The following is a 23,189-nucleotide window of genomic DNA, read 5'->3' as shown; positions in this document are numbered from 1 at the left end:
AGCCTGGGTTGCGTTGGTAGAGTTGTACTGATGGGGAATTAAGGGGTTTAAAAATCCACTCGTAGACAGGAAGATGCTGTGTGTGGTTTGGAGCTCTAGGAATATGGGCAAGGATTTGCTGCTTTCCATGCTCCTGCATTTGGACTGAAGCTGATGGCTGTTTGGCTTGGGTTTTGGCTTTTTTTAAGCTCCATGTTTAAAATGTAAGAATTCACAGATTTATATCACTGCTTTAAGAGCCCTGTTGTAGAGCAATTGCTTTGTTTTCCTTCTGTTCATTTTATATTTGTGCATTGCACACATATTACCCTTTCTGGTTGCATGAGCCTAGAGGGTGAAGTGCTTCTGCTCTTGAGAACCACAGAAATATCTGCAGGTGCATTAAACCCTTGTGGAAATAAGAAGTAAGAAGCTCTATTGAAACATCATGCTTGATGATAGTCTGCTAATCTATATACTTTAAACACCTGGGGTCATAAGGGTTCCCATTGTCTGGAAAGTCATTTTAGAGCATGCAGTCAGCCTGCTATAAATGTTCTTTTAGCCCTCAAGTAGTGTATTGCTGCTTTCAGACGGCTTAGTTTATCATGCCCATCCTTTTTTCTTCCCCTTTAAAAAAGGGAAGCTATTCTAATTTGGTTAATAATCATTTTGTCTGTTCTTAATCCTCCTCTCGGTGCTGTTATTTGGGGATAACTGGAATCAAACTGCTTTCTTTAAAAGAAAGCTATTTCTGTTCCGTTTATCACTATATGGTTATGAAGTTCAGTGGTTTTCTGTGGTGCTTCAGGTGACCTCGGAGATGCCTGTGCCTCAGCTGTGAGCATCACATGTGTCTGGGCATTTCTTTTGCATTGTAGTTTAGAACTTAAGCTCCTGTTGCTTGAATAAAGAAGTTGATGGGGGTTATGTGTGAGGCTGATGTTGGCCCTTGCACGTCTAAGTGAGTGATGTTCGTGATGAACTCGAGCCACAGGTATGGAGCACCGTAGTGTAGGAGCTTTGCTTTGCTGCTTTAACTACCTCTTCTTCCAATGCCCTCCAATTAACTGCAGGGGTTTTTGTCAATTGTTTTCCTTTCAACAGAGACTCATAAATAAGTCAGGAGCTCTGTAGAAAGGGATAAATATTTAATAGTCTGGCCTTTATTTTTCTCCAACAAGCAGTGGTACCTTGCTATGCGTGTTCAGGTTCCAGTACATATGCTGGTTTGGAAAAGTTCTTGTTGACTGGATTCCCCAACAAGAAGGGAAAGCACGAAGCTGTGAACATTTATCCATACTTGTGAGCATTTCAGAAGTAACTTTTGATAGTTCATCATTCTGACTAAATGAAGAATGGTGTGTTTTTATGACGCCTACAATTGTTGCACTTGTAAGTCTGGCTTATGCAGGCACTCTGCTCCATCCCTGGCAGTGTTCAAGGCCAGGTTGGACACAGGGACTTGGAGCAAGCTGCTCTGGTGGAAGGTGTCCCTGCCTGTGGCAGGGGGTTGGAGCTGGATGAGCTTTAAGGTGCCTTCCAACCCAAACCCATTATGTGATCTGCACTTGCACTTGTTTTAAGGGGGGATATTGCTGAAGGAGGCAGTCTGCATGGACAACTGTTGCCATAGTTGAAACCAAATGCAGGCAAAATCCCTCTGTGATTTTCAGCCATTTGTCTTCATGATGTTAATATTTGTGTGCTAATAAGTGGATTAAAAGTGACCAAATTGAACCCCAGTCAGTTGAGTAGACCTTGGCTGCAGTGTGAATGGTGTGCACCAAACCCCAGCCAGAGAAGCGCAGCTTTTGTTTTGGGATGAGGTAACGTGTCTGCACAGCTCTTTGTAGAGAGAAACCAAACCCTGTGGTGGTTGAGGCTGATGAGACCTGAACCTGTTGGAAAGAGTAGGTGTGTGTGAGTTGTGGAAGGAGAAACTAGCGCAGAGTGGTCAGGGTAAAAGAGGAAGCTTCAGTATTAGGAAGGTTCTGGGTTAGAAGATGAAGTGAAGAGTAATATGGGTTGTCTTGGTGACCGTGTAACCTGCTGTCTGTACGGTGGGTAGGTGCAATTTACTCCTGGGTAAATGCATAATTTAAATTCCCTATTTTATCTCAGTGCTCCTGTTACACAGCTCTTTTATATTTATAAACCAGGTTGGCTTTCAGAACTTCCTGCAGGTTTTGAAAGCCTGTCTGCAGCCACCGATGGCAGCGTTTTCTTCTTCATTTCTTTTACATCCACCCTCGTGCTGAGGAATATTGAATATCTATAAGTGTGTTCCCTTTCATGGCATTTTGATGTAATAGCTGAGACAGTGGGTGAGGTTCTTGTCTGGAGAATTACTGCTGATATGAGTTTTGGGGGAGCTGCTTGCAAATAAGACTTCAAGTTCTTTGTTGCTCTTTGGCAGCACAGCCCATGCTCTGTTTCAAAGTGAGGGCTAGCAGTTCCCATTAGGGTTTCAGCTGAAATCTCAACAGTTCTTCCTCCAGGTGCACTTTGCCCTTGATACTGGAATGGATATTTTTTTTTCCAAGGCACTATTTTTCTTGTAATTAGGTATAATTGAGAAAATAGAAACTGCATTATTTTGTGTTTCTTAATGTTTCAAAGGGCAAAAATGCTGAGGTGATGGGATTCCATGGATAATTTACCTCTGTGCAGAAAACTGTTTCTAATAAGCTGAGAACTGTTGTTTGGTGCAGGTAATGGTCTTGCTGAATCAGAGACTTCAACAGGAGATGCTTATTCATTCTGCAGTGCTTGAAGGCTGACACTGACAAACTGACCTGTTCCCAACCTGCATAGGTGGCGAACCTTGTGGGTGATGTGGATGAGTCAAAGCCATTTTAGTGCTGCTGGGGAGGATAAGATCTGTTTCTTCCTAGCCTGGCAGCCTGTGATGTTGCTGGTGGGACTCTGGTGCTTTGGGGGAATCCCTGTGAGGGGTGGCTTTTCCCTGTGCTGGGGTTGCGAGACCTGAAAGGTGAGGGGAAAGTGCTGACTATAGGTGGGCAGGGATGTTGATGTGCAAATCGAGGTAGCTTTTTCCATCATTTACATGATAGATTTTTCACCTGTCCTTGTTTTCCTCCTGCAGCTTCATGTTTCCTGTTGCAGGTGGTTTAGGCCCTCCTCAAGGTATGTATCAGCTTAAGGTTTTGAGCACAAAGTTCTTTGTTTCAAGTACATTAAACAACCTAAAATAGTTCTGCACTGAAGTGTGATTGTGAATTCAGCTCCACAGCTGGTTTTCTCCTTGAATTCAGTGCTGGTGATCTGACTCTCACAGCTCTATTTATATAACTTTCTGTGCATTGTTGAAGAAGCAGCGTTACCACAATGCTACATTAAAAGAGCTAGGAAAAATACGTCTCTCGTTTTTAACCTGAATTTGCCTTTAAGATGTTTGTGTTGTTTTGAGTGTGGTATTTAACCTCTTTATGCTTCATCTACCAGCTGTGTATACCCATGTTGTGTGGGTGTTGCAAGACCTGGTAAATATTTACAAAGCACAGCAAGACCCTGGGACAGGAGTCACAACCTGTGTGGAAAGTATTAATACAATAGGAGAGCCTCAGCCTTAAATTACCTTTGTTCTCATTCCTGCTGCAGTGCTGTTTGTTTAATTAATGGAAAATACAGGGAGAACTCGCAGAGAAAGCAGAGAGTTTCCTTATAAAAATCGCAGGGACTGATGTATGGATCATTCCCCAGTGTGTTGTGTCCCTCCTGGAGTGCTTCTGCCTGTGATCTTCAGTTATGCACAGTTATAATTATCTCGTGGTGTGCTGGTAACAAATGGCAGCAAAATGTGAGATATGAAACTGCTGCAACATAATCCACTTGGCTTTATCCAGTGAATTAATACACTCCAGCTTGGTTTGTCCAATTCTGTTGAAGTTTAGCTGACAAATCCTGTACCCATTCTAATACACATAGTGGGCTAATGTAGCTACAGACAAGTTACCCAGCCAGATCGGGGTGTGAAGCTGCCTTGTGAAGTGATGACTTTATTTTCCAAGACTTATCTTCAAAAGCTGCCAGTTTGTCAGTTTCCCTCTTCAAGAGGTAGGGACAATTACAGCATCAGTCAGCCTGGTTAATTACATCTTGTTAATTGGAAGTGACCCTTTCACAAATCACAGGGGGAGAAACCCACAGAGAATCCTTAGGATGGTGGGAGGATTCATCAGCTTAGTTGGTGAGAAAGCCCCATAACGATTCTTCCTTCAGACTGATCACTTACCCAGACAGCCCAGCAAGACTGAGAGCTTTTTCCTTCCCTTTGGTGGCAATTAAACAGCTTTAACACCAACTGGGAGCTTACCTTATTTAATGTTTTGTTGTAGGGATGATTCCTATGCAACAGCAAGGATTCCCAATGGTTCCTGTCATGCAGTCCAACATGCCAGGCATGATGGGGATGAATTATGGTTCTCAGATGCCTCCTGGACCCATGACCATGCAGGTGAGTGGCAATGAAATATAGACAAGTGGGATAATGTAAAGAATTAAAGATGATTTAAAGAATTCTCCAAGTTTCATTGGGATCTGGATGGAGGCAGTGGGGGATTTTGGCACACATTACTCACTGTATAGAGTCGAGAGAAATGAGGGTGTAGTGCAAGGGTAGCATCAATAATATTTAAAATAACCTGGATGTTGTAGGCCAGTCAGAGATGTCAGAATCTGAACATTGATTTCATTACACATGCTATGACACCAGGGTGTGATAAGAGAAGCATGGTCTCAGAACAGGAAAGGAAACAAAAGCATCAACAAGGTGGTAAAAAGCTACCAGATGCCACTTACTCCAAAGTGTGGTTAGTAATGGTATTGAATTGTTAAGTCACTATAATTCAAAACTCCCACAACACACCTCTTCTGTCTTCTTAACTCTGCTTTGTGCTTTTTCTTCCTTCGCTTTATGTACTTACTGTTAAGGTGGTGTCTTGGGTAGTGTTTTGCATGAGACCTTCATAAACTGATCAGAAGTGACTGTGTTCACATTCCGATTGTGACCAATTCACTGAATGGTCTTACCCCTTTGTAACTCCAATGCTGGAGTTCATGGAATGGAATTTCCTGAGTGTAGGTGGCAGTTTATAAGCTTTGTTTTTAAATACCTTGATGCAGGGAGCAGGGAATCTCTTAAATGGGCTGGATTTTCTCATTTGACCAGTTCTCCTATTTGTCCTATTTCCTGTGTTTCATTCTCATTCTTTTTGTTGCCTAAAGTAACTTTGTCTCTAACTCTGCTGTTGCTAATTGAGCAGTAAGAATGGAAAATGAGGAGCTAATATGTTTTCACTCCTTTAATATTTTTTCTGTTTAGCACCATATGTGCTTATGTACAAATTCGCACTCTGCTGAAATGGAACGTTTTGGCACGGCTCTGTAGCCAAATTGCTATGTGACAAACTGAACTGATTACATCTGGCCATGTCTTTACCCTCCCTTCATTTTGTGAAATCTATAGTAGGAAGACTGAGGGCTGGTCTAAAACTAATGAGCAACTTTCGTTCTGTTTTTAAGTGTTCCAGTACCAAATACAAAATAAATGGTAAGAGAAAGAAATTATTTTCTGGACCTTTCTATTTTAAGCAATCTTTGCTGCTATAATTGTACCAGAATGTATTTCTCAGTGTTTCTGATACAGACACAGGTTATTCAGACAAGCCTCCTCTTGGCTGCTGTTGTATTGTGTCTCCCTCCCTTCGACCCTGGATGAGCTGTTTGTGAAGTGACTAGAGCACATTTTGTGGCATCCTTTGTTGGACAGGAGTGTGCACCTCCAGCAGGGAATTTTAAAGTAGTATGTGATCACTAAGCATAGGAAACAAAACCCAACTGTAATTCGAGAGAGAAGAGTGCCATCTACTGAGGGACCAGCGCTCTGCGCTGCGGCAGCGAGTCAGTGCTGCTCATCCAACTCTTCATTCAATGAGATCCCCCTCTTTTGCAACGTGGAAAAAGTAATCTTGGAATTGTGTTATTTACTTCATTCTAGGGTGGCATGCCCTTAGGGCCCATGCCAGCGACTGGAATGCCTTACATGGGACAGGCTTCTTTCCTGGGAATGCGCCCAGCAGCCCCGCAGTACACCCCGGACATGCAGAAGCAGTTTGCAGAGGAACAGCAGTAAGTAACACTTCACTGTCTCGGGAAATTCTTCTTTTTAAAGGGGGAGATGTACTGTGGAGGGGTGGTTTACTCAGTAAATATATTGATAGTTCCTCTACAGAAGTAGTCTGTTTAGGGCTGTAGAATGTTGTTGAGATCATTCCATTGCATGTGAAGGTATCTATGAAGTTAGCAGTGGCTGTCACCCAGCTCTGAGAAGAAGCAGAAATGTGTACACTGAGCCACCTGAATTAGAGACAGAACAAATGGAAAAATCAAGCAGAAGTTTGCCATGAAAACTGTAATGAAAAAGTATTTTTAGACTTGTTTTCTAACATCATTTTTCTTCAGGAAGAGGTTTGAGCACCAGCAGAAATTCTTGGAGGAGGAAAGGAAACGGCGCCAGTTTGAAGAGCAGAAACAAAAGCTGAGACTCCTAAGCAGTGTGAAACCTAAGGTATGTCCTAAATAACAACTGCAGTGTTTCTTTCTTCAGGCTTTTTTTTATTGGCTTGTAATGGGATGATCTTTTTCAACAAGCATGTAAGTGGGGAACTAGTATGAGACATCAGGTGACATCTTGAAAAGCATCTGGAATAGTACTTTCCGCACTCTTGGTGCAGTGTAAACAGTCTGGTGTTGAAGATGAAATCAGCTTAAGAAAAATAAACCAACCTGGTGTGTAACGTTTGGGAGCAGATGGAGTTTCTAGAATATGGAATGTTTGGTTGCTTGTTCGTTAACGTTGGACAAAGTTTTGGACACTTGTGATGAGCTCAAAGGCCAGAATACAAATGGCTGAGAAAGGTTTTATATATTGTTTTTGTGCATAAAGCTTTGCCTAATGACTGGGGAATGTTGTTGTGGTGTAGTCTGCAAGAGAAAAACTTTCTAAGTTGGGGAATTAATGCTGATGTGCTTCAGGAAGGCACTGCTGGAGAAAGAAGGGATGGATCTAGCAGCAGGCATTGCTGATTTTTGTGTGGATACTGAAAGAAAACTGAGCTGATCTGTGAATGTTCAAAAACGTGTTCTGTGCTGTTCCAGACAGGTGAAAAAAGCAGGGATGAAGCTTTGGAAGCCATTAAAGGAAATTTAGATGGGTTTTCTAGAGATGCTAAAATGCACCCAACACCAGCAGCGCATCCCAAAAAGCCAGGTTTGTCATTTTTTCTCATCTTCCAACTGAAACTAAACCACTGCTGTTTGAAATCCTCAGCAGGGGAGCTAATTCCAGGAAGTGTTTTTATTTGGTGGCGCAAAGTGAGTGGATTAAAAGTGTCCTTCCAGCAACTGATTGTTACATAAAGTCTTTATCTCTGCTGTGGATTTGCTCTTTGGTAATTTGGAAGTTACAAGTGGTTTCTGACAATTTCACATTGTAGATTTGCCCATCATGTGTCAGTTCTGTTAAATGGGTGACTGTGGAATTGATCAAGCAGAAAACTGTCTAAATGAATAGACATTTCTTTTGTATATTATGATCTGTTACTGAGTTTCTGAGGATGAAACAGTCCTTTGAGGGAGAGCATCCCCCTGTGCAGATCCTTGTTATGTCCGGTTTGAAATGGTACCTCTTGATTTGTTTGTTCCAGTCTGTTTAAATAGAATACTTTCATAGCCAGTGTTAAGATCCAAATATCAACACGTTTACATCAAATCTCTGGGAGAGAAGATGCACGGTTGGAAGTGGCTGCTCAGCTTTACCTTATGTTTTTATTATGTTGACAATAACAGCTCTTCACATCCCTGTCAAGTGATGCATCCACTGCTGTTCCCTTACCCATTTGCTATGTATTCCTAGTATTTGCCACTTTTCCTCCCTTTCCACCCATGAACCTTTTTCCTCATTACTTTCCATTGTGTGTTCATTCCATTTTACAGATCATCCCACATCATCCCATTCTGCTGTATCTGTTTCCCACTCTGCTTTTGTTGATGATGAAGAATTTAGTGACTTTATACAAGGGCCTGTTGAAATCCCCACACTGGTGCCTCAACCCACCCCTCAGCCTTTTCAGCCTTTCCATTCTGCTGCTGAGGCTGGGCAACTGCTTTCCGAAAAGGCTGTGGTCCAGCCTCCCCCTGCAGCCCAGACTCCAGTGTTACCCATCCTGCATGGTACAACTGGGCAGGTTCCTTATTTTCCTACCTCTGCATCTTCACCCAATATCCATAAAACAGGTAACTCTAAAGTATCTTATTTTTTACATGTCACCTTCTGTCATAGAGCTACACAGAGTCTTTCCTTATTTTGTTGGGGTTTATTTCAGTCTGGCCAGAAGAAGTAATAGATAAGTAATTGAGTAAAAACCTGCTGATCCATGGGAAAAGGTGATTTAAATCCCCTTCTTCCTCCCTTAGAACTGCACTGTAAATGCAAGTCATACGTGGAACCAGACATTGCTAAATATACATATGGCTGATCTTAAATGAGTTAAGTCTTGTGTGCTAGCATCTTTGTAAGCCTGTATAGTAGAAAAAGATACGGGTGAGATGGTGGTATGAAAAATAACTCTTATGCTACATGGAGCACTTGTGTGCTTCCTCTCTTGGAGGCTAAATGGATGCTGGTGAGAGTAACATGACGAATTTTGCTGGGGTAAGTAGATATTGGGCACTACTGATGCCTAGATGATTATGCAGTGATAATCCCAACAGAAAATAGTTTCATGTATTCCTTCTACTTGGTGCTTTTTGTTTGTTGAAGTTGTTGTGTATCCATGGTACATAAAGGTCAGAATCAGGCTATAGAAGTGTTTGCACAGGGTGGTGCTATTGGTCTGAGCTGGGATGGATGCTCGTCGTGATAACCCCTCAGTGGTACCAATAATACTTTTCCTTTGGAAGTGTGGAATTGTGATCTGGATGGTTAATAACAAAACATAAATAATTCCTCCTGCTGTTTATTCAGGCTCTTCCTTGGAGGAGAAAGGCTTAGATAATGGCTCAAATGACTCTGAACAAGAGCAAACCACACTTAAAACATCCGAAGTTGGGCACAAAGCCTCGGCTGCAAGCCAAGTTCATCCCAGTCTAACCGTCAGTGACTGGGGGGTTGTAGGTGGCCAGGAAAGTGGTACCACCGCTGCAGAGGTGCCCAAGGCTTCAGAACAAAACAGAGCAGTTGAAGAGTGTGGTGAGCAAACGAAACATTTGAGAGAATTTACATCTAATGAGTTGCTGCTTGGATGCTAACACACTGTGCACTAATTCTGAGGCCAGGCCTGCACAAGTTTGCTCTGAATGCCTGCTTGAATAATACATCAGTGCCTCCTGCTCCTTGCTAAAAGTATAACTGTGATTTTGCTCTGAACTTTTTCCGCTCGAGTTTATTGCTGTAATCACTTGTAACATGTGTGTTAATCAGGTCCGCTGGTTTCAAATACTCTGTCCTTTCTTGAGGGAAGACGTGTTCTCTGAGGATCCCTCTCATTTTTATGTGAGGAAATTTATTACTAAACATGGTCGGTGTTGTGGTGGATTTTCATCTCTTTACCTTGAGGAGGATATGGTCTTGTTAGGTTAAAACTCTTAGCTAGTTAATCCTTGTTTCCCAGACAATTTGCTGCTCACGTGTGTTATGTCTGAAAGTACCTGTGCTGTAGGGATCAAGATTTCAAAAGCTGGTCTAGATGAAAACTTCAGGCAAGTTTTACTTCCAACAGCAACTGGAACTAAATAGTTCCAACTGAACAGCTATTGTCAAAGTTTCGAGTAAGACTCTCCTATCCGTCAGCTAAGTATGGCTGAGAATTCCTTTTTGCTTCTCGTATCGTTTGATTTTAAGGGGATGAATTTTGCCAGAGAGATTCAAGGGTGAGAAGCAAGAGTCAGTAGGATGCAGAAATGAATGGAAGGGTGGTTAAAGCTGAAGGATAATTAGCCTGGAGGAAGCAGCAAATTTCTTTTACTTGGCTGGTGAAATGGAAGGAATTGCTTATATAAAAATGTGCTTGGAGTTGTGGTACAATGAGAAATTAGACTGCAGCCAGGAGAGAATCCATGTGGAAGATGAGGAGGTGCAAGGGCCCTGGGAAAGACAGTGAAATCTGGAATTATGCTGATTTTTGTCAGAGCTCCATCCAAGACGAGCATAAAATCTGCTCAGGGAGACTACATAGGAAGTGAAACTATGAGACTGAGGGGAAGAGTCCACGCAGTAGAGAAGGAAATAACCTGTTCAAAGGAGTAAAGTGTGGTAGATCATGTTATGAAAGCCTGTAGTAGTGAAGGTGGCTGTGATGTCTTCCGGATCCGAAGACTGGGAGCAATGGGGCAGTGGATAAGTTTTTATGAACATGGGGTAAGATCTTGCTGAAATTCATCCTGTTTGTGGATTCCCCTGATAAGGATGTCCTGGTGGTAGGTACAAATTAATTTACTCCCCAGGTAGCCCTAACAGCTGCTATGAAAGTTCAGGAGATGATGAGACTTGAGCTTCTGCACAACTAGAAATTAAGAAGGAGGCAGGTGAGGAGCTCCTTATTTCATTATGTATGTAACTGTATTCTCGCTGCCAAATCATTCTAGTTATTAGGTTGAAATACATATTCCTGCAGTAGCTGTTTGTCCTCTGAGCGCAGTGATTCCTATCTGAAATCTTTGCCTGAAGTGCTAAATAATACTGACCAACTACGATCTAGTCTCTTAAGATCTTTGTACTCTGACCCTGTATATCCTAATACAGTTGTCTTTCTTTTTCTTACTGAATGGAACACGTTTAGGAGTCGGAGTATTCCCTTCACAGGACCCAATTCAGCAAATGATGCCTGCTTGGATTTACAACGATAACTTGGTCCCAGGTAAGCAAGAAAGTGGCATTTAGCCAAGGAGGCAACACAAGGTGTGAACGTATGTGAGCTGTTACTCTCCAGGCATCAGATGAATCCTGTATCTTTGATATGTTATGAATTTATGGTGGCTTTATGTGCCTTTGGAGAAGTGTGGGGTTTATTCATGCTCAATGTTTAATCTAGAATTTGTTATGACAGCAGATTAGGCTAGAAGAGGTTGTGTCGCTGTGATAATCCTGCTTTTATGGGTAGTCTGGGTTTTGGCCTCTCTTGTAATTGAGCGGGCTCATTTCTTAAGGCTATTTATCGTACATATGCAAATAACCCAGTAAATAGAAAATGAAATGCTGTGGTAAATATTGATTACACTGAGGTTTAAATACATAAAGATGTTACAACTATATTTTATATGGATTATCCTGCAATTTCATTCAAGAAACGTGTTTTGAAGTAGAGTATTAAGTGTATTTTATATGAAATATTTCTTTGTGTTAAACTGTAAAGACCATCCCATAACACATTTAGATGAAATGTGATGATACAATCCAATGCCAGAATGCTATTGCCTTACCTTCTACTTTGAGTATTACTAATTTGATAGGATGTTGAGGCAAAATAGAAGAGCAGTCGTGAATTGCCTTGAAACCAGCAGTTGTCTCTAACACTGACTCCCTTATCACAGAGTTGTATAAGAAAATCTTAGAAACCACTTTGACTCCTGCTGGAATAGATACAGCTAAACTCTATCCCATCCTGATGTCATCTGGATTGCCCAGAGAGACCCTTGGACAGATATGGGCTCTAGCCAACCGTACCACCCCTGGGAAGCTCACCAAAGAAGAGCTCTACGCTGTCCTGGCTATGATAGCAGTGACTCAGGTATGGATAACACTGGAGATCAGCATGTTTCGATTTGGAAGGTTTACCTGCAGTACCTGCTCTTTCATGATGTCAGTAACACAAGCTAGAAACTGAACTGAGAATGCAGTGCCTTTTTGATGTTGATTGTCTTTGCTTTTCTGCCTTTGCAGAGGGGAATCCCTGCAGTGAGTCCGGACGTGTTAAACCAGTTTCCAGCTGCCCCCGTGCCTACGTTAAGTGGATTTCCAATGCCGCTGCCTGCCGCGGTGAGCCAGCAGCCTCTGCTGTCCCCTGCACCGCCCGTCTCCATGCCTCTGAGCATCGGGCCGGCTGTGATGGGGATGAGCATCACGGCTCCAGCGGGCGGAGCTGCAGCACAGCCTTCCGGAGGCTTCCTCCCATCCTACCCTCCCAGCCAGGTCAGCTCGCTCTGTTACGTGGCAAATCTGCCTTGTCCTGGATAGGGAATTAGCCTGGCTCTGTCTGAGCTACGTAGTGACAGCAGCCTTTAAGTAAACAGCAAAAAGAGGAGCTGAAATCCAGCATGTGACATCCGAAAACATGAAGTCATGCCACTAAGGAGCATAGAATCATAGGGTGTTCTTTTATTTTTCTTCATTTCTTTCTGGTGGCATTAGAAAAGGTACAAAAGCATTCTCCATTACAAACTAGTGGCATTGAAAGAGGATTTTAGTTGTAATTAGGATCTTGTAATGCACATTAAATGGGATTTTAAGTTAAAGTACACAACAGACTCTATTAGCTTGTAAAATAAGTGCCATTCTTCAGGAGAACCAAGGACTGAGAGAACCTTTGGTTTCCAGCACTGTAAATCGTATGGGAGATAAATTTTGCTCTTTGAAAATATGGTTCATCCTTCTTCAGAAAACATTTCTTCCGATGCTTTTGCTGTCTGTATTGATTATAAATTATTGATTGATTTGAATTTATTAATATTTGTCCTGTATTAAAAGATGGCATGGCTATGATCAGTAGTACTTCTAATGTGAAAGGAGCAGAGTTCCTTGTTCACCTGTTCTTTGTGCGTGCTCCTTGTAATCCTGTACACCTTGTGGGTGTTTTGAGTTGGTGCAGGTGAAGTGGAACCAGTGACCATGCTAATTTTGCATGCTCATATTAAAAGGTTTTTCCCTCCTCTTAAGTCAGTCACGCTGTTCTAAACTGCTTTCGTGCTATCTGACAGTTTGAAAAGACAACAGACCAGCAATTGACATGTTGTTTGTCATTCAGGTAGTAAAACCAGAAGATGATGACTTCCAGGAGTTTCAAGATGCTTCAAAGTCTGGCTCACTAGATGACTCCTTCACTGATTTCCAAGGGGATGTGGCTGGCTCCTCTAAAGCAGCCAGTTCACAGCACCGGAGCAGGTACCACATCTTTGTGTTCAGTATTTAAGAACTCTCTTAAGAAATGAAATGTTTTCCTCCTTTGTGGGTAGCTTTCTAGCCTGTAATTTGCTTTTGTCACCTGACTTTTACTCTGCCAGTTTCTTTTAAAGGTTGTTACAACCACAATTAGGCTTTCTGAAGCAAAACTGGCATTCGATGTGCCATAGGTGGTTGGCCATTCTTTAGCATTCTAGTCATCATGCTGAGGTAAATTGCACATACAAGGTATGGGGGTGGGTTTTCAAGTGTTTGTACTATTGCACAGGCAATTGGAAGTTATTTCATGCTGTGCATTCAGGGAAAATCTTACGTAAAGCTATTGAGAAAACATACACCAGGATGGAGGAGTTCTGCTTTTAGTGTGTGCTTCCATTAAAAGTGTGACCCCACATTTGTGGGAGTTAATAGAAACCATTTGTTGACATCAAGATCTTTCTTCAGGCCCTGAATATGGACCCCAAAATTAATGTAAAGAACTTGACATCATACTCTGAAATGACTGAGAGCTCCAGTGGACAAGGTTTTGTTAGCTCTGTCGTTTCTCTGGCCAGTGCTTAAGCTTTCAATAAGCGACTATAAATCTCAGTTGAAATCTCATTCAGACTTCAGCAGTCTTGGCTTTTCTTTTGGGAGGCTGCCAGAATGTAGCTCGGGATCAGGGAAATTTTGTATAACAGAATAATGGAGCATGTTTACTGCCTTGGAGAGTTTACAATTAACCTCTCAAAGTCCTGTGATTACAACATTTCACTGTCGTTTCCTTTTGCTGCACATGGCAAACTTTTGCGTGCCTCCCAGGTGTCTGTGGACACTGACCTTTTCTGTGCATAAACGGGTTGTTCTGAGTTGCAAACAGAGCTGGCTCTTTCCAGGTAAGTACAGATTACCAGCTGCTTCCTCAGCGGTGACGTCAAATGGAGACACTAAACCAGATTGCTCTGTTACACAGTGCCTAACGGCATTCTGTGCAAGTGATTTCACTTGGCTGATGTCATGCGTAGCTGAAGATGCTCTCTTTTAAGTATATCTTGATTTGAGTTAGATGGCATTTTGTAATTAAAGCTATTCTGCTGCTCAGAGTTCTACCAGAAGCATCGTTTGTAAATTCCACAATGGAAGTAAGGGAATCCAGCAGTGTTTCTTTTTCACTGCAGCAGCTCTCTTCATTCAGTTGTGCAAGTGTTCAGTTTAGAGCAGAATGGTACAATGAGCTATAATATAATTGCTTATGGAGCTTTACTTGAAAAAACCCATCTGCAGAGCACAGATGATTAACCATTACGTGTGCCAAGACTGCATAGCTAATAGCCTGGTTTGCAGTGATGTGAAATGTAATTATATTACCATAAGCTATATTTTGACATTGCAGTGTCTGTCTGCAAGCAGCAGAGACCATCATTAGCACGTGTGTGCAAGTGCAAGGTTTGGGTGTTGCTTGTAGGCTGCTGATAAGGAGATTTAAATGGCTCTGGAAAGATTCTTGCTTCAGGCCGAAGAACGCAGTAGAATTTCATTCACATTTTCAACGTGCATAGCGTTGACTGGCGTGAAGTAGAGGTAAAATGCATCCTTCATATGTAAAGGATGATGTTGTGTAAAGCTGCCAAGGTCTGATAAGGGGCCTTGCGTGGAGGGCAAGCAAAGCTCTCACAGAATGGCTTCTCAATCTTACAGCTGTTGCTACATGGTGTTAAGTTATTGTGGTGCTTTCACTATAGAAAGTCGAATGTGTTTATGTGCAAAAAGATTTGCTTGTGGAACTATGGACTAACCCTTGGTTTGCTCATTAGATAGCTACCTGAGCTCCCTGATTTGCACTGAAATTCAGAGTTGGCTTTTCCTTCCGTTAGTGGTTCTGCTTTATTCTCTTAATATGTGATGAAATATAACCAGAAGTAGATAAGCTGAAAGCATGGAGCTGGCAAAATGTCATGCAGTTTTAACTCTTTACTTTATCTAGTTCTATCAGGGAGAATTGTCATTACACTGCCCGGGACAAAGTGATAAATGAAATGGTGATTCCTAGGGTATGTCTATGTGCATATTCTCTCCTGGGCTAAGAATTCCTGTGGAGTGAGGCTCTGGAGTGTTCAGTTTGTGGTTTGGTGCAAACTAGAATCAAGAATGGGGAAAAATGACTTATGGCCTAAAGAAATAAGATTAGGTGAGGTAAGATGTGAATTAACCCATCAGTTACCAGCTGCCTGTGTATATGCTCTTATTCCCAACTGATACTGAGGGAGTTACACCAGGTTCTCGATCAAGCACTCTTTTGGGTACAAGCTTAGGTTTGTGTAGTCTTGATAAGAGGCTCCTTTAAAGAAAACCTGGAAATGTAGATTTCTTATGGATAAATTAAGGAACTTTGCTTTTCTCTCTTTTGTTTTTAGCGTTCCTTCTTTACTAATGCCACTCCCAGGTAATAAGACACTCTCATCAACTGATAAGTATGCTGTGTTTAAAGGAATTGCAGCTGAGAAGCCTGCTGAAAGTACAGCCACTTTTGGAGGTAAAAGTTAAAATACACAACCACTATAAGCAGTTTCTTGTTATGTGTCATATATGTTGGTTTTGGCATTGATATTTGTCTTTAAAAACCAGAGCAATTATGCCAATATAAAGTTTACGGTATGGATTCATAATGCCTTTTTGTGAATGTGTTTCTTTTCTCATACTCACTAGATGGTGGAGACAAGTACAGTGCTTTCCGTGAATTAGAGCAGCCATCAGAGAGCAAATACTTAGGTAAGCAAATACTGAGGTAACTTATGGGGGGTTTGAGCTATTTTAACATATTTTCATTATATTTTTAGAGCAGTTCTCTATAAGCTGCAGCATCTCCATTGCTACAGTTGTAGAGTAATGATGGTTCTGCTTCCCTAAACAACTTAGCAAGAAGTATCCTGAAAAAACAGTGCACTATCCTATTGGAACAATGTACAAATTGTATTTCTAGAAGATTGGCATCTCTCCTTGGTGTTTCTGAATTTTATTTTAAGACAATATGGTTGGAATTTGTTCATTTTAAGTAAGGAATCGTATATTCTTAAAAGACAGAATGTTTCAGGACAAAATTGCAACTTTTTTCTGTTGTTAGGGTGGAATTAAACCTTTTCAGTCTCTGGTGCTCTAAGAATAAATCTGATCCCTTATATTGAAATTTGTGGTCAACTGGTTTTGATTGGGCAAAATAAAACCTAGGATAAAACTGCTTACCTGAGTTCATTCCTGCTCCTTATTTGTCAGAGACAGAATTCCTATCAGAGACTGAGTTTCTGAAACTCCTGTAATGTTTTGCCAGATACTCGTGCTCAGCACCTCTTCAGGGTTAAATGCATGCAATGAAATGAAATAACGTTTTACCTTTTTTCATACATATTCTAAACCACATAAAATTCCTATATTTGCCTGTTATCCAGCTCTGACCACTCTTAACCCTTTCACCAGCTCACATTTCTGATGGAAAAGTTTGCAATTCAGCAGTAAGTGTAGTTTGCTGTGATGTGTTAGTTTTGATCAATGAATAGCAATTCCATGAACAGTTGTGTTGTTGCTGGGCCAAGTGAATTGATTTGGAGGGGAGGGAGAATGGAAGAGTGTGTCAGGTGTAGTCATGGTCCTGCACTACTGTTATAAAGAGTATTCTTTTGGTTAAACACATTTAAAGTATGATACTGGTGCTGAGGAATTAAATGTTAGTGGTGTACTTCTAAAATAGAACAAAATCTGTTTATTGGACACTTGGCTGAAAGTGCTCAAGACTATAAAATAACAAGTGGTCTAAGTATGTACATGCTGGTGAATGGGTTAAACATTTTTCATGTTCAAAAGAAATTGCTTTATAAAAGGTAATTGTGTATGAACAGGAAAAACTTATAAAGTCAGTACATCAAAATATTTAATGTAAATTCAATGAAAATACTGTTACCCAATGTTCAATCAGGTTTGAATTCTAATCCATATGTAGCGTGATCTTGCACTCAGTGGGCAGAGGAACCAGAGAGCTGTGCATCTTATGATTAATCATGCTGACTTTCATATGAAAGTGTCTCCAAGCTTCTTAGTAAAGCTGCAATCAGTCTTAGCAGGAGCTAGAAGATGCCTCCTGAGCTATATTGTATTTACTGAAGTTCTGATCACACACTCTGTAGTGTATTTAGGTGAATCTGCTGGACTGAAATGAGAGCCTAAAAATGTCTTAACTCTCTGCTGAAGCCCCATAAAGAAACTGCATGGGGACGATATTTCAAAGGGAGAGGGGTAGAATTGCTTCTGTAAGAAAGCACATACCACATTGGTATAAGTGAAATTCAGGATTACATGCCTTGCTTGGCAAATATGAGGATGAGGTGAGAAAAAGAACTTACGTGGAAGCCGAATAAGACAGATCACCTTTTGAATCTGTTGGTCAAGGTGTGTTTTGGTATTAACGCAGTGTAAAGGGAATGTCATATGACTTTGAGGCTGTTTGGAAGACTTAAGTGTGTGCTGGAATGACTTAGAATTGCTGACCTTGAAACTTGGGTGGTTCATAGAAGTTGTGTTTGCAGTTCTAGGGCTTAATTTAAATAGTTTGCATAAAAACTTCTGGCATTGCATGAGCTAATTTGCTTGCTTGCTTGCATGGTGTGAGTATGATGCACTTGTTGTCACTGCGGTGTCTTTAATGATTGTTTCCTCATTGTTCTTGCTCTCAGGAGAGAACCTCGCAGAGTTCAAGCCTGCAGGATCCGATGATGGCTTCACGGATTTTAAAACCGCTGACAGTATCTCACCATTAGAGCCACCTACAAAGGACAAAACCTTCCCTGCACCCTTCCCTTCTCTGCCCGTTCAGTCAAAACAGCAAACGCAAGCAAAGACCTCTTTGAACCTAGCAGACTTGGATCTCTTTTCCTCTACTGGAGAAACCAAGCAGCCGTCCTTTCCACCTGCATTTAACACGACTAAATCGGGCTCCTTTCCTCCACCACCCCTTCCAGCTACCACTGCCCAACCAGCACCCAGCAAAAGTTCAAGCTTAGCTGATGACTTTGGAGAGTTCAACCTTTTTGGGGAGTTTTCTAACTGCTCATCAGCCAGTGGACAAGACGACTTTGCAGATTTTATGGCTTTCAACAGTAGCAGTGGATTTTCCGAACAGAAACCAGAGGACAAATACAATGCACTCAAGCTAGAGCCTGGTCCTGTTCCTCAGCCAGGCTCCTCTGCCAACGCGGTGAAGAGTGGGCAGGGTTCTGCCCCTCCTGCTACACCCACCAAATATGATATCTTCAAACAGCTTTCTCTGGAGGGCTCTGGAGGAGGCTTTGAGGAGGCGAAGGACAACGCGCTTTCTTCAGTGAAGAGCGATGATGATTTTGCCGACTTTCACTCTAACAAGTTTTCTTCCACGTGCAACAGCGCAGATAAGTCCCTGGTGGACAAAGTTGCAGCCTTCAAGCAGGCCAGAGAAGACTCTGCTTCAGTGAAGTCTCTGGATCTTCCTTCCATCGGAGGCAGCAGTGTTGGCAAGGAGGATTCTGAAGACGCGTTGTCTGTTCAGTTTGACATGAAACTGGCTGATGTGGGAGGAGATCTTAAGCATGTCATGTCTGATAGCTCTTTGGATCTGCCAACAGTTAGTGGCCAGCATCCACCAGCAGCAGGTGAGGAACTGGTTAGATTGCTCTGGTAACGTAGGTGATGGAGGTTTCAGTGTTCTTCTGTGTGCTAAATTACAGTATTATGCACTGGTCTTTCAGTAGTGAAAGACACTTCAATATGTGTACCCGCTAGCCAACAGCCCCTTGGCAGGGCAGCGTTTCTTTCTTGTCTTAGGAGACTATAAATAGACTGAACAGTTTGAACTCCAGGTCAATTTATTTCTGAGATTTGACATCATCATCATAGTGCTGGTACCTGTCAGCTATTGTCACTTAAGGGATTTGAGTGGAACATTTTCCAACGCAGACAATGTCATTCCATTTGCATTAGCAAGAGGGATGGCAGAGTCTCACTTTAATCTCTTGGGTTCAACAAAGCATTTGGTTTGCTTCTACAAGGGCAGGCAGAACACTGCTTCGTGCTGTTGATGAAAAGCTTTTTAATCAACACCACAAGTATATCCCCAGTACAGTGGGGCTTAACCTGTGCAGCCAGTATTTTGCAGGACTGCACGTAGAAGTATTGTAGAGTTAAATCCCTCACTGGACTCATTGTGCAAAGGGCCTGTAAGTGCTACTTTTAATGATTGGTGACTCCTAGACCTAAATTTAAAACCATGGGCTTTTATTTATGAGGGTTTCACCTTCTTTAATTCCCCCTTATGAAAGTCCTCCTGAGGGAGCGACTTGACCATCTGTGATCTGATCACATATCACCAAACCAATACCCCAAGTGTCCTGCTTCTCCGTTTCATGTGTATGTAGGAAGGTGAGGTGTAGTTAAATGTTCTGTGGCCTTCAATAATACAGGAACCATTACTGTGTTCCAGCAACAAGTATTGTGCAGTCAGAGGCTTTTCTGAGCAGGGGGGAGCCTACAAACTGTAAGTGTCAAAGCTGTTCCTGCAAGAAGTGGTTGTTTCCAGATGAAAGATTTCTTCCATTTTTGCAGCTAGTGGGTAGAGATAAATACACAGTGCTGTAGTTTTGCATTCTATGGTATTTTTAAGTAGGGGAGAGAATTGTGGTGGCAACTTTGTGGAAGATACTCTCGAACAGGGTACAGCATATCAGGAATAATTTATTAGCAAAGACCTTTCATTTTCCTCTTGCTGCTTGGTACGATTCCAAGTGGGGTGAGCTGTCAAACGTAGCACCTCCAGTGTGGTCTGGAATGTTTACTTGGGGTTTGAAAGCACTTTTTCCTAGTATTTTTCTAGCCTCTTTTGGTGGTAGTTTGACTTCTGGAGCTCTTCTACAGGACGTGAGCTTTTGCCACAGAAATCAGTGCTGAGTGATTGCCGTTTGTGGCAGGAAAAGACTCTTTCTGATTTGTTTAAAGGGGTTGGCCGATCATGTGCTTGTTGCTGAACTTTTGAACTCTGAAGTATTAATTAGAAGCTATTTTTATTGACCTTCAACGAGTCTGTATTCTCCTCTGGTGCCAAGCGGGGTGTTTTTCCACAGGGAGAGTTTTACTCCATTGGACTCTGTTTGGGTTTCGTAGCGGAGCGTGCTCCAGCCGACCCGTTACAAATACTTGTGTGCTCACGTGTTCCTTCCTGTGTGTTTGATGCATTTCAAGCTCTGAACTGCTGATGTTCGAGTCCTCTTTTTTTCAGTTTACATGCAGTTAAAAAGCAGATTTCTTTTTTTCCCCCCTCTTCGTTTTCTTCTACCTGTAAATCTAATGTCAAAAAGGGACAGTATCCCTTTGCCATCCTCACTGCTGAGACTAGTCATTGGGAGCTGTATGTCTGCAAGCACCGTGTAACACCTCCAGTGAAACAGCAGCAGCATGGAGGTGCTGATAAATGATTTGACTTTTCTGACACACTGACACAGAGGTCTTTATCCTTTGGCTATTGAGATTTCACCTTGCGTAGCTTCCAGGTATGGGCAGGTAGGTTGCTTATGCTGGGAATTAGGAAGAAATCACTGAGTTGCTTCCCAGACTTAGGTTTCAGAGGGAAGAAAGGTTTTCAGTTTTGCTCTGTCCAAAGGGGATACAGTCTCTTTAAACTTTGCTATAATTCTTTGTGTGGAAGGTAGATGATGCTAATGTTGCCTGATTTCTCTTGCATTTACTTCGTATAACCCTTTGAGCACTGGCTGCATGCTGTTAGTTTCAACCAGGCTGCTTCTTTTAAGCCAAATTTGTTTCCCTCTAAGACAAAAGTCACATGAACCTGATTTATTCTGTGTCCTGCCAAACGTTGCAGCGAGAACGTACCCTTACCTGGGTATTCTCAAAGGGTTATCCATTTGCTGCACTTACCAATCTGTAAAGTACCTTTTTCTTTGGCATTATTGGAGATCTCTGTATATTTTAATCAACTTCAGGTTTTTTGCTGCTTTTCTAATGTCTAATTTCAACTAAACATTTCCTGTGTGAATGTGCCTTTTCAGATCTGCTTTGATATCTCTCTTCTGCAAGTATTGACCTGCATGCTTTATTCTGATAACGCCCTTCCGAGCTCCTATGTATCACTATCTTTTGTGATCTGTAAGTCCTGCTGTGTTAATAAATATTATCTTGGCATATTTTGAACACGTGGGGATGTGTGTGATTTGTTGCAAACCACCCTGTTAAAAGTACGAAGTTTAAAGTCATAGTATCCCCTTCAGCTGGCCGGTGCCTTTCTCTTGCAGAGCAGCGTGTGAGTGAGCTTCTTTGTCCTCTTCCAACGCTCTGACCTCGCGCCCTGTGCACTGCTGAATCTTCACCTATCAGGCTGAGTAACTTGTCAAAAGAGCAGGTTTGGAGAGGGGTTGAATATAGTGCGGATGGCAGAGTTGTTGCTGTGCGTTGGTTTGTGAGGGTATGGTGTTAGTTCAGACTGAAGACAGAGAGAACGTTTTCTCTGTCCTGTTGTCTCCCCATCTGGATTTCCCTGCTGCCAGCCAAGGTTCTGGTGCACCTTTGTGAAGGGGACCAACTGGAAAACGGTTTGCTGTTTAGGCCTTTGTGATTGGGAGCCCATTAAGCAATATTCAGATATTTATTTAGCTGATCTAAAGCAAAGTAATCGGTGTCCCAGAGGACTCTGCTTCCTATCTCTGTTTGGGAAGTCCTGCCTTACTAAGCGTTGAAACTAGCAAACATGAATGCCTTTAAAAGAGAAAAACCCAAAGCAACGCCCCTCTTCCATTATGGAAAACCAGTAGCTTATGCCTAGCCCTAAAGCTTTTTAAACTGAGGGCTTGAGCATAAAGCTGAGAGACTTAATTCTGCAGGGCTCATGTTGTATTTATCCATTAGGATTTCCTATGAACTGAAATGTAAAACCTGAAGGTCTCCCGTCCTGGTTAAAATCCCTACATGTAGTACAATCTTCTGAAGTGTCTTTCCCAGTTTTCTTTAGAATATCACTAACACTGTCAAGGGTTTTCCTTAAATGATTGAACTGTTGCCATTGAAGCCTCCAGCTTGTAAATCGCCTCCAGCCATAACGTAATCCGTGCTTGCTGAAATAAATTGTTATAGTTGGCTCCAATGAAGGATGTCAAGTTTTCCTCTTAGATGAGATAACACTGGGAAGCAGTGTTATAACAGTGTTCAGCCTCTGTCAGTATTCCCTGTACGTTCCTTGGCAGCTCTTGCATTGCCTGGCCCTGGCAGCGGCTTCTAGTTGTCCCCAGGCAGGTTGGACTATGGTTTTGGTGGTTCAAAAGGGATGGGAGGCTAATGGTAAACTTCTCAAACCTTTTCCTTTGGAAGAAATACAAACTGGGTTTGGTTTCTGAAGCTTTTGGAAAGTTACTGCGCTCCAGCATGACACGGTGAAGGCTGCTTTTTCCAGTCTTGGTCTGCTAGAAAATAGTTCTAAGGGGGAAAAAATGTGGGTTTTGTGATATGTGAATGGATCTGACTTTGATTTTTACAGAGACACATGTACCCATCCCTCCCTGCCCCATTTTGAAGTGATTTGAGGATCAATACCAGTATTGATGTATTTAGTCTGAGGGGTGTTTCATGGTCTCACCAGTGCGAAGCTGATGGTGCTAATGACACATGGCTTTAATCTGAGTCAGAGCTTCTGGGTTTTTATAACAAAACTAAAATCTCCTGTGTCATTTCTGCAAGGCACCACAGAATTGCTGCTGAGAGTACTAAGGAATGCTGTTTTATAATGGTATATTTCACTGAAATCTATTGATCCATCTCCTGTGGTAGGATTATAGGATTCCAAAAGCATGATCAAGTCCAGATTTGCCCTGCTTTGACAGGAATTTGCTGTGCGCTCACCAAAGAAAGCTAATTCAGAAATCACTTTTAACCTGACACAAAAAAGATGGCACATCCCCAAACCAGGGCATTTTCATAGAATTTTGCTCATTTTTTTTGGGATCAAATTTGATGC

At 42.0% G+C, this 23,189-nt stretch overlaps 1 protein-coding gene across 7 annotated transcripts in view; it reads left to right on the top strand.

The window, feature by feature from the left end:
* The window catches only part of SYNRG (synergin gamma), a 36,613-nt gene that overhangs the window by 1,386 nt on the left and 12,038 nt on the right, over positions 1 to 23,189 (top strand). For 2 of the 7 annotated variants that reach the window (XM_065695110.1, XM_065695108.1), the window contains exons 1-15: positions 307 to 404; positions 3,089 to 3,129; positions 4,341 to 4,459; positions 6,002 to 6,132; positions 6,466 to 6,571; positions 7,162 to 7,273; positions 7,999 to 8,298; positions 9,029 to 9,253; positions 10,842 to 10,919; positions 11,593 to 11,789; positions 11,942 to 12,190; positions 13,023 to 13,159; positions 15,571 to 15,689; positions 15,863 to 15,925; positions 17,878 to 18,828. In XM_065695110.1, coding sequence (XP_065551182.1) covers positions 322 to 404; positions 3,089 to 3,129; positions 4,341 to 4,459; positions 6,002 to 6,132; positions 6,466 to 6,571; positions 7,162 to 7,273; positions 7,999 to 8,298; positions 9,029 to 9,253; positions 10,842 to 10,919; positions 11,593 to 11,789; positions 11,942 to 12,190; positions 13,023 to 13,159; positions 15,571 to 15,689; positions 15,863 to 15,925; positions 17,878 to 18,828 — 2,911 coding nt within the window. In that variant the 5' untranslated portion in view covers positions 307 to 321. Of the gene's footprint in view, positions 1 to 306; positions 405 to 3,088; positions 3,130 to 4,340; positions 4,460 to 6,001; positions 6,133 to 6,465; positions 6,572 to 7,161; positions 7,274 to 7,998; positions 8,299 to 9,028; positions 9,254 to 10,841; positions 10,920 to 11,592; positions 11,790 to 11,941; positions 12,191 to 13,022; positions 13,160 to 15,570; positions 15,690 to 15,862; positions 15,926 to 17,877; positions 18,829 to 23,189 lie in introns of those variants that run through there. The other 5 variants (XM_065695114.1, XM_065695109.1, XM_065695112.1 and 2 more) reach the window with 4 other exon arrangements.

The sequence above is a fragment of the Lathamus discolor genome, chromosome 14, assembly GCF_037157495.1.
Source record: "Lathamus discolor isolate bLatDis1 chromosome 14, bLatDis1.hap1, whole genome shotgun sequence".
Lineage (NCBI taxonomy): Eukaryota > Metazoa > Chordata > Aves > Psittaciformes > Psittacidae > Lathamus > Lathamus discolor.
Note: the sequence above shows the minus strand (reverse complement) of the source record. Positions and strands in the feature narration are given on the sequence as shown.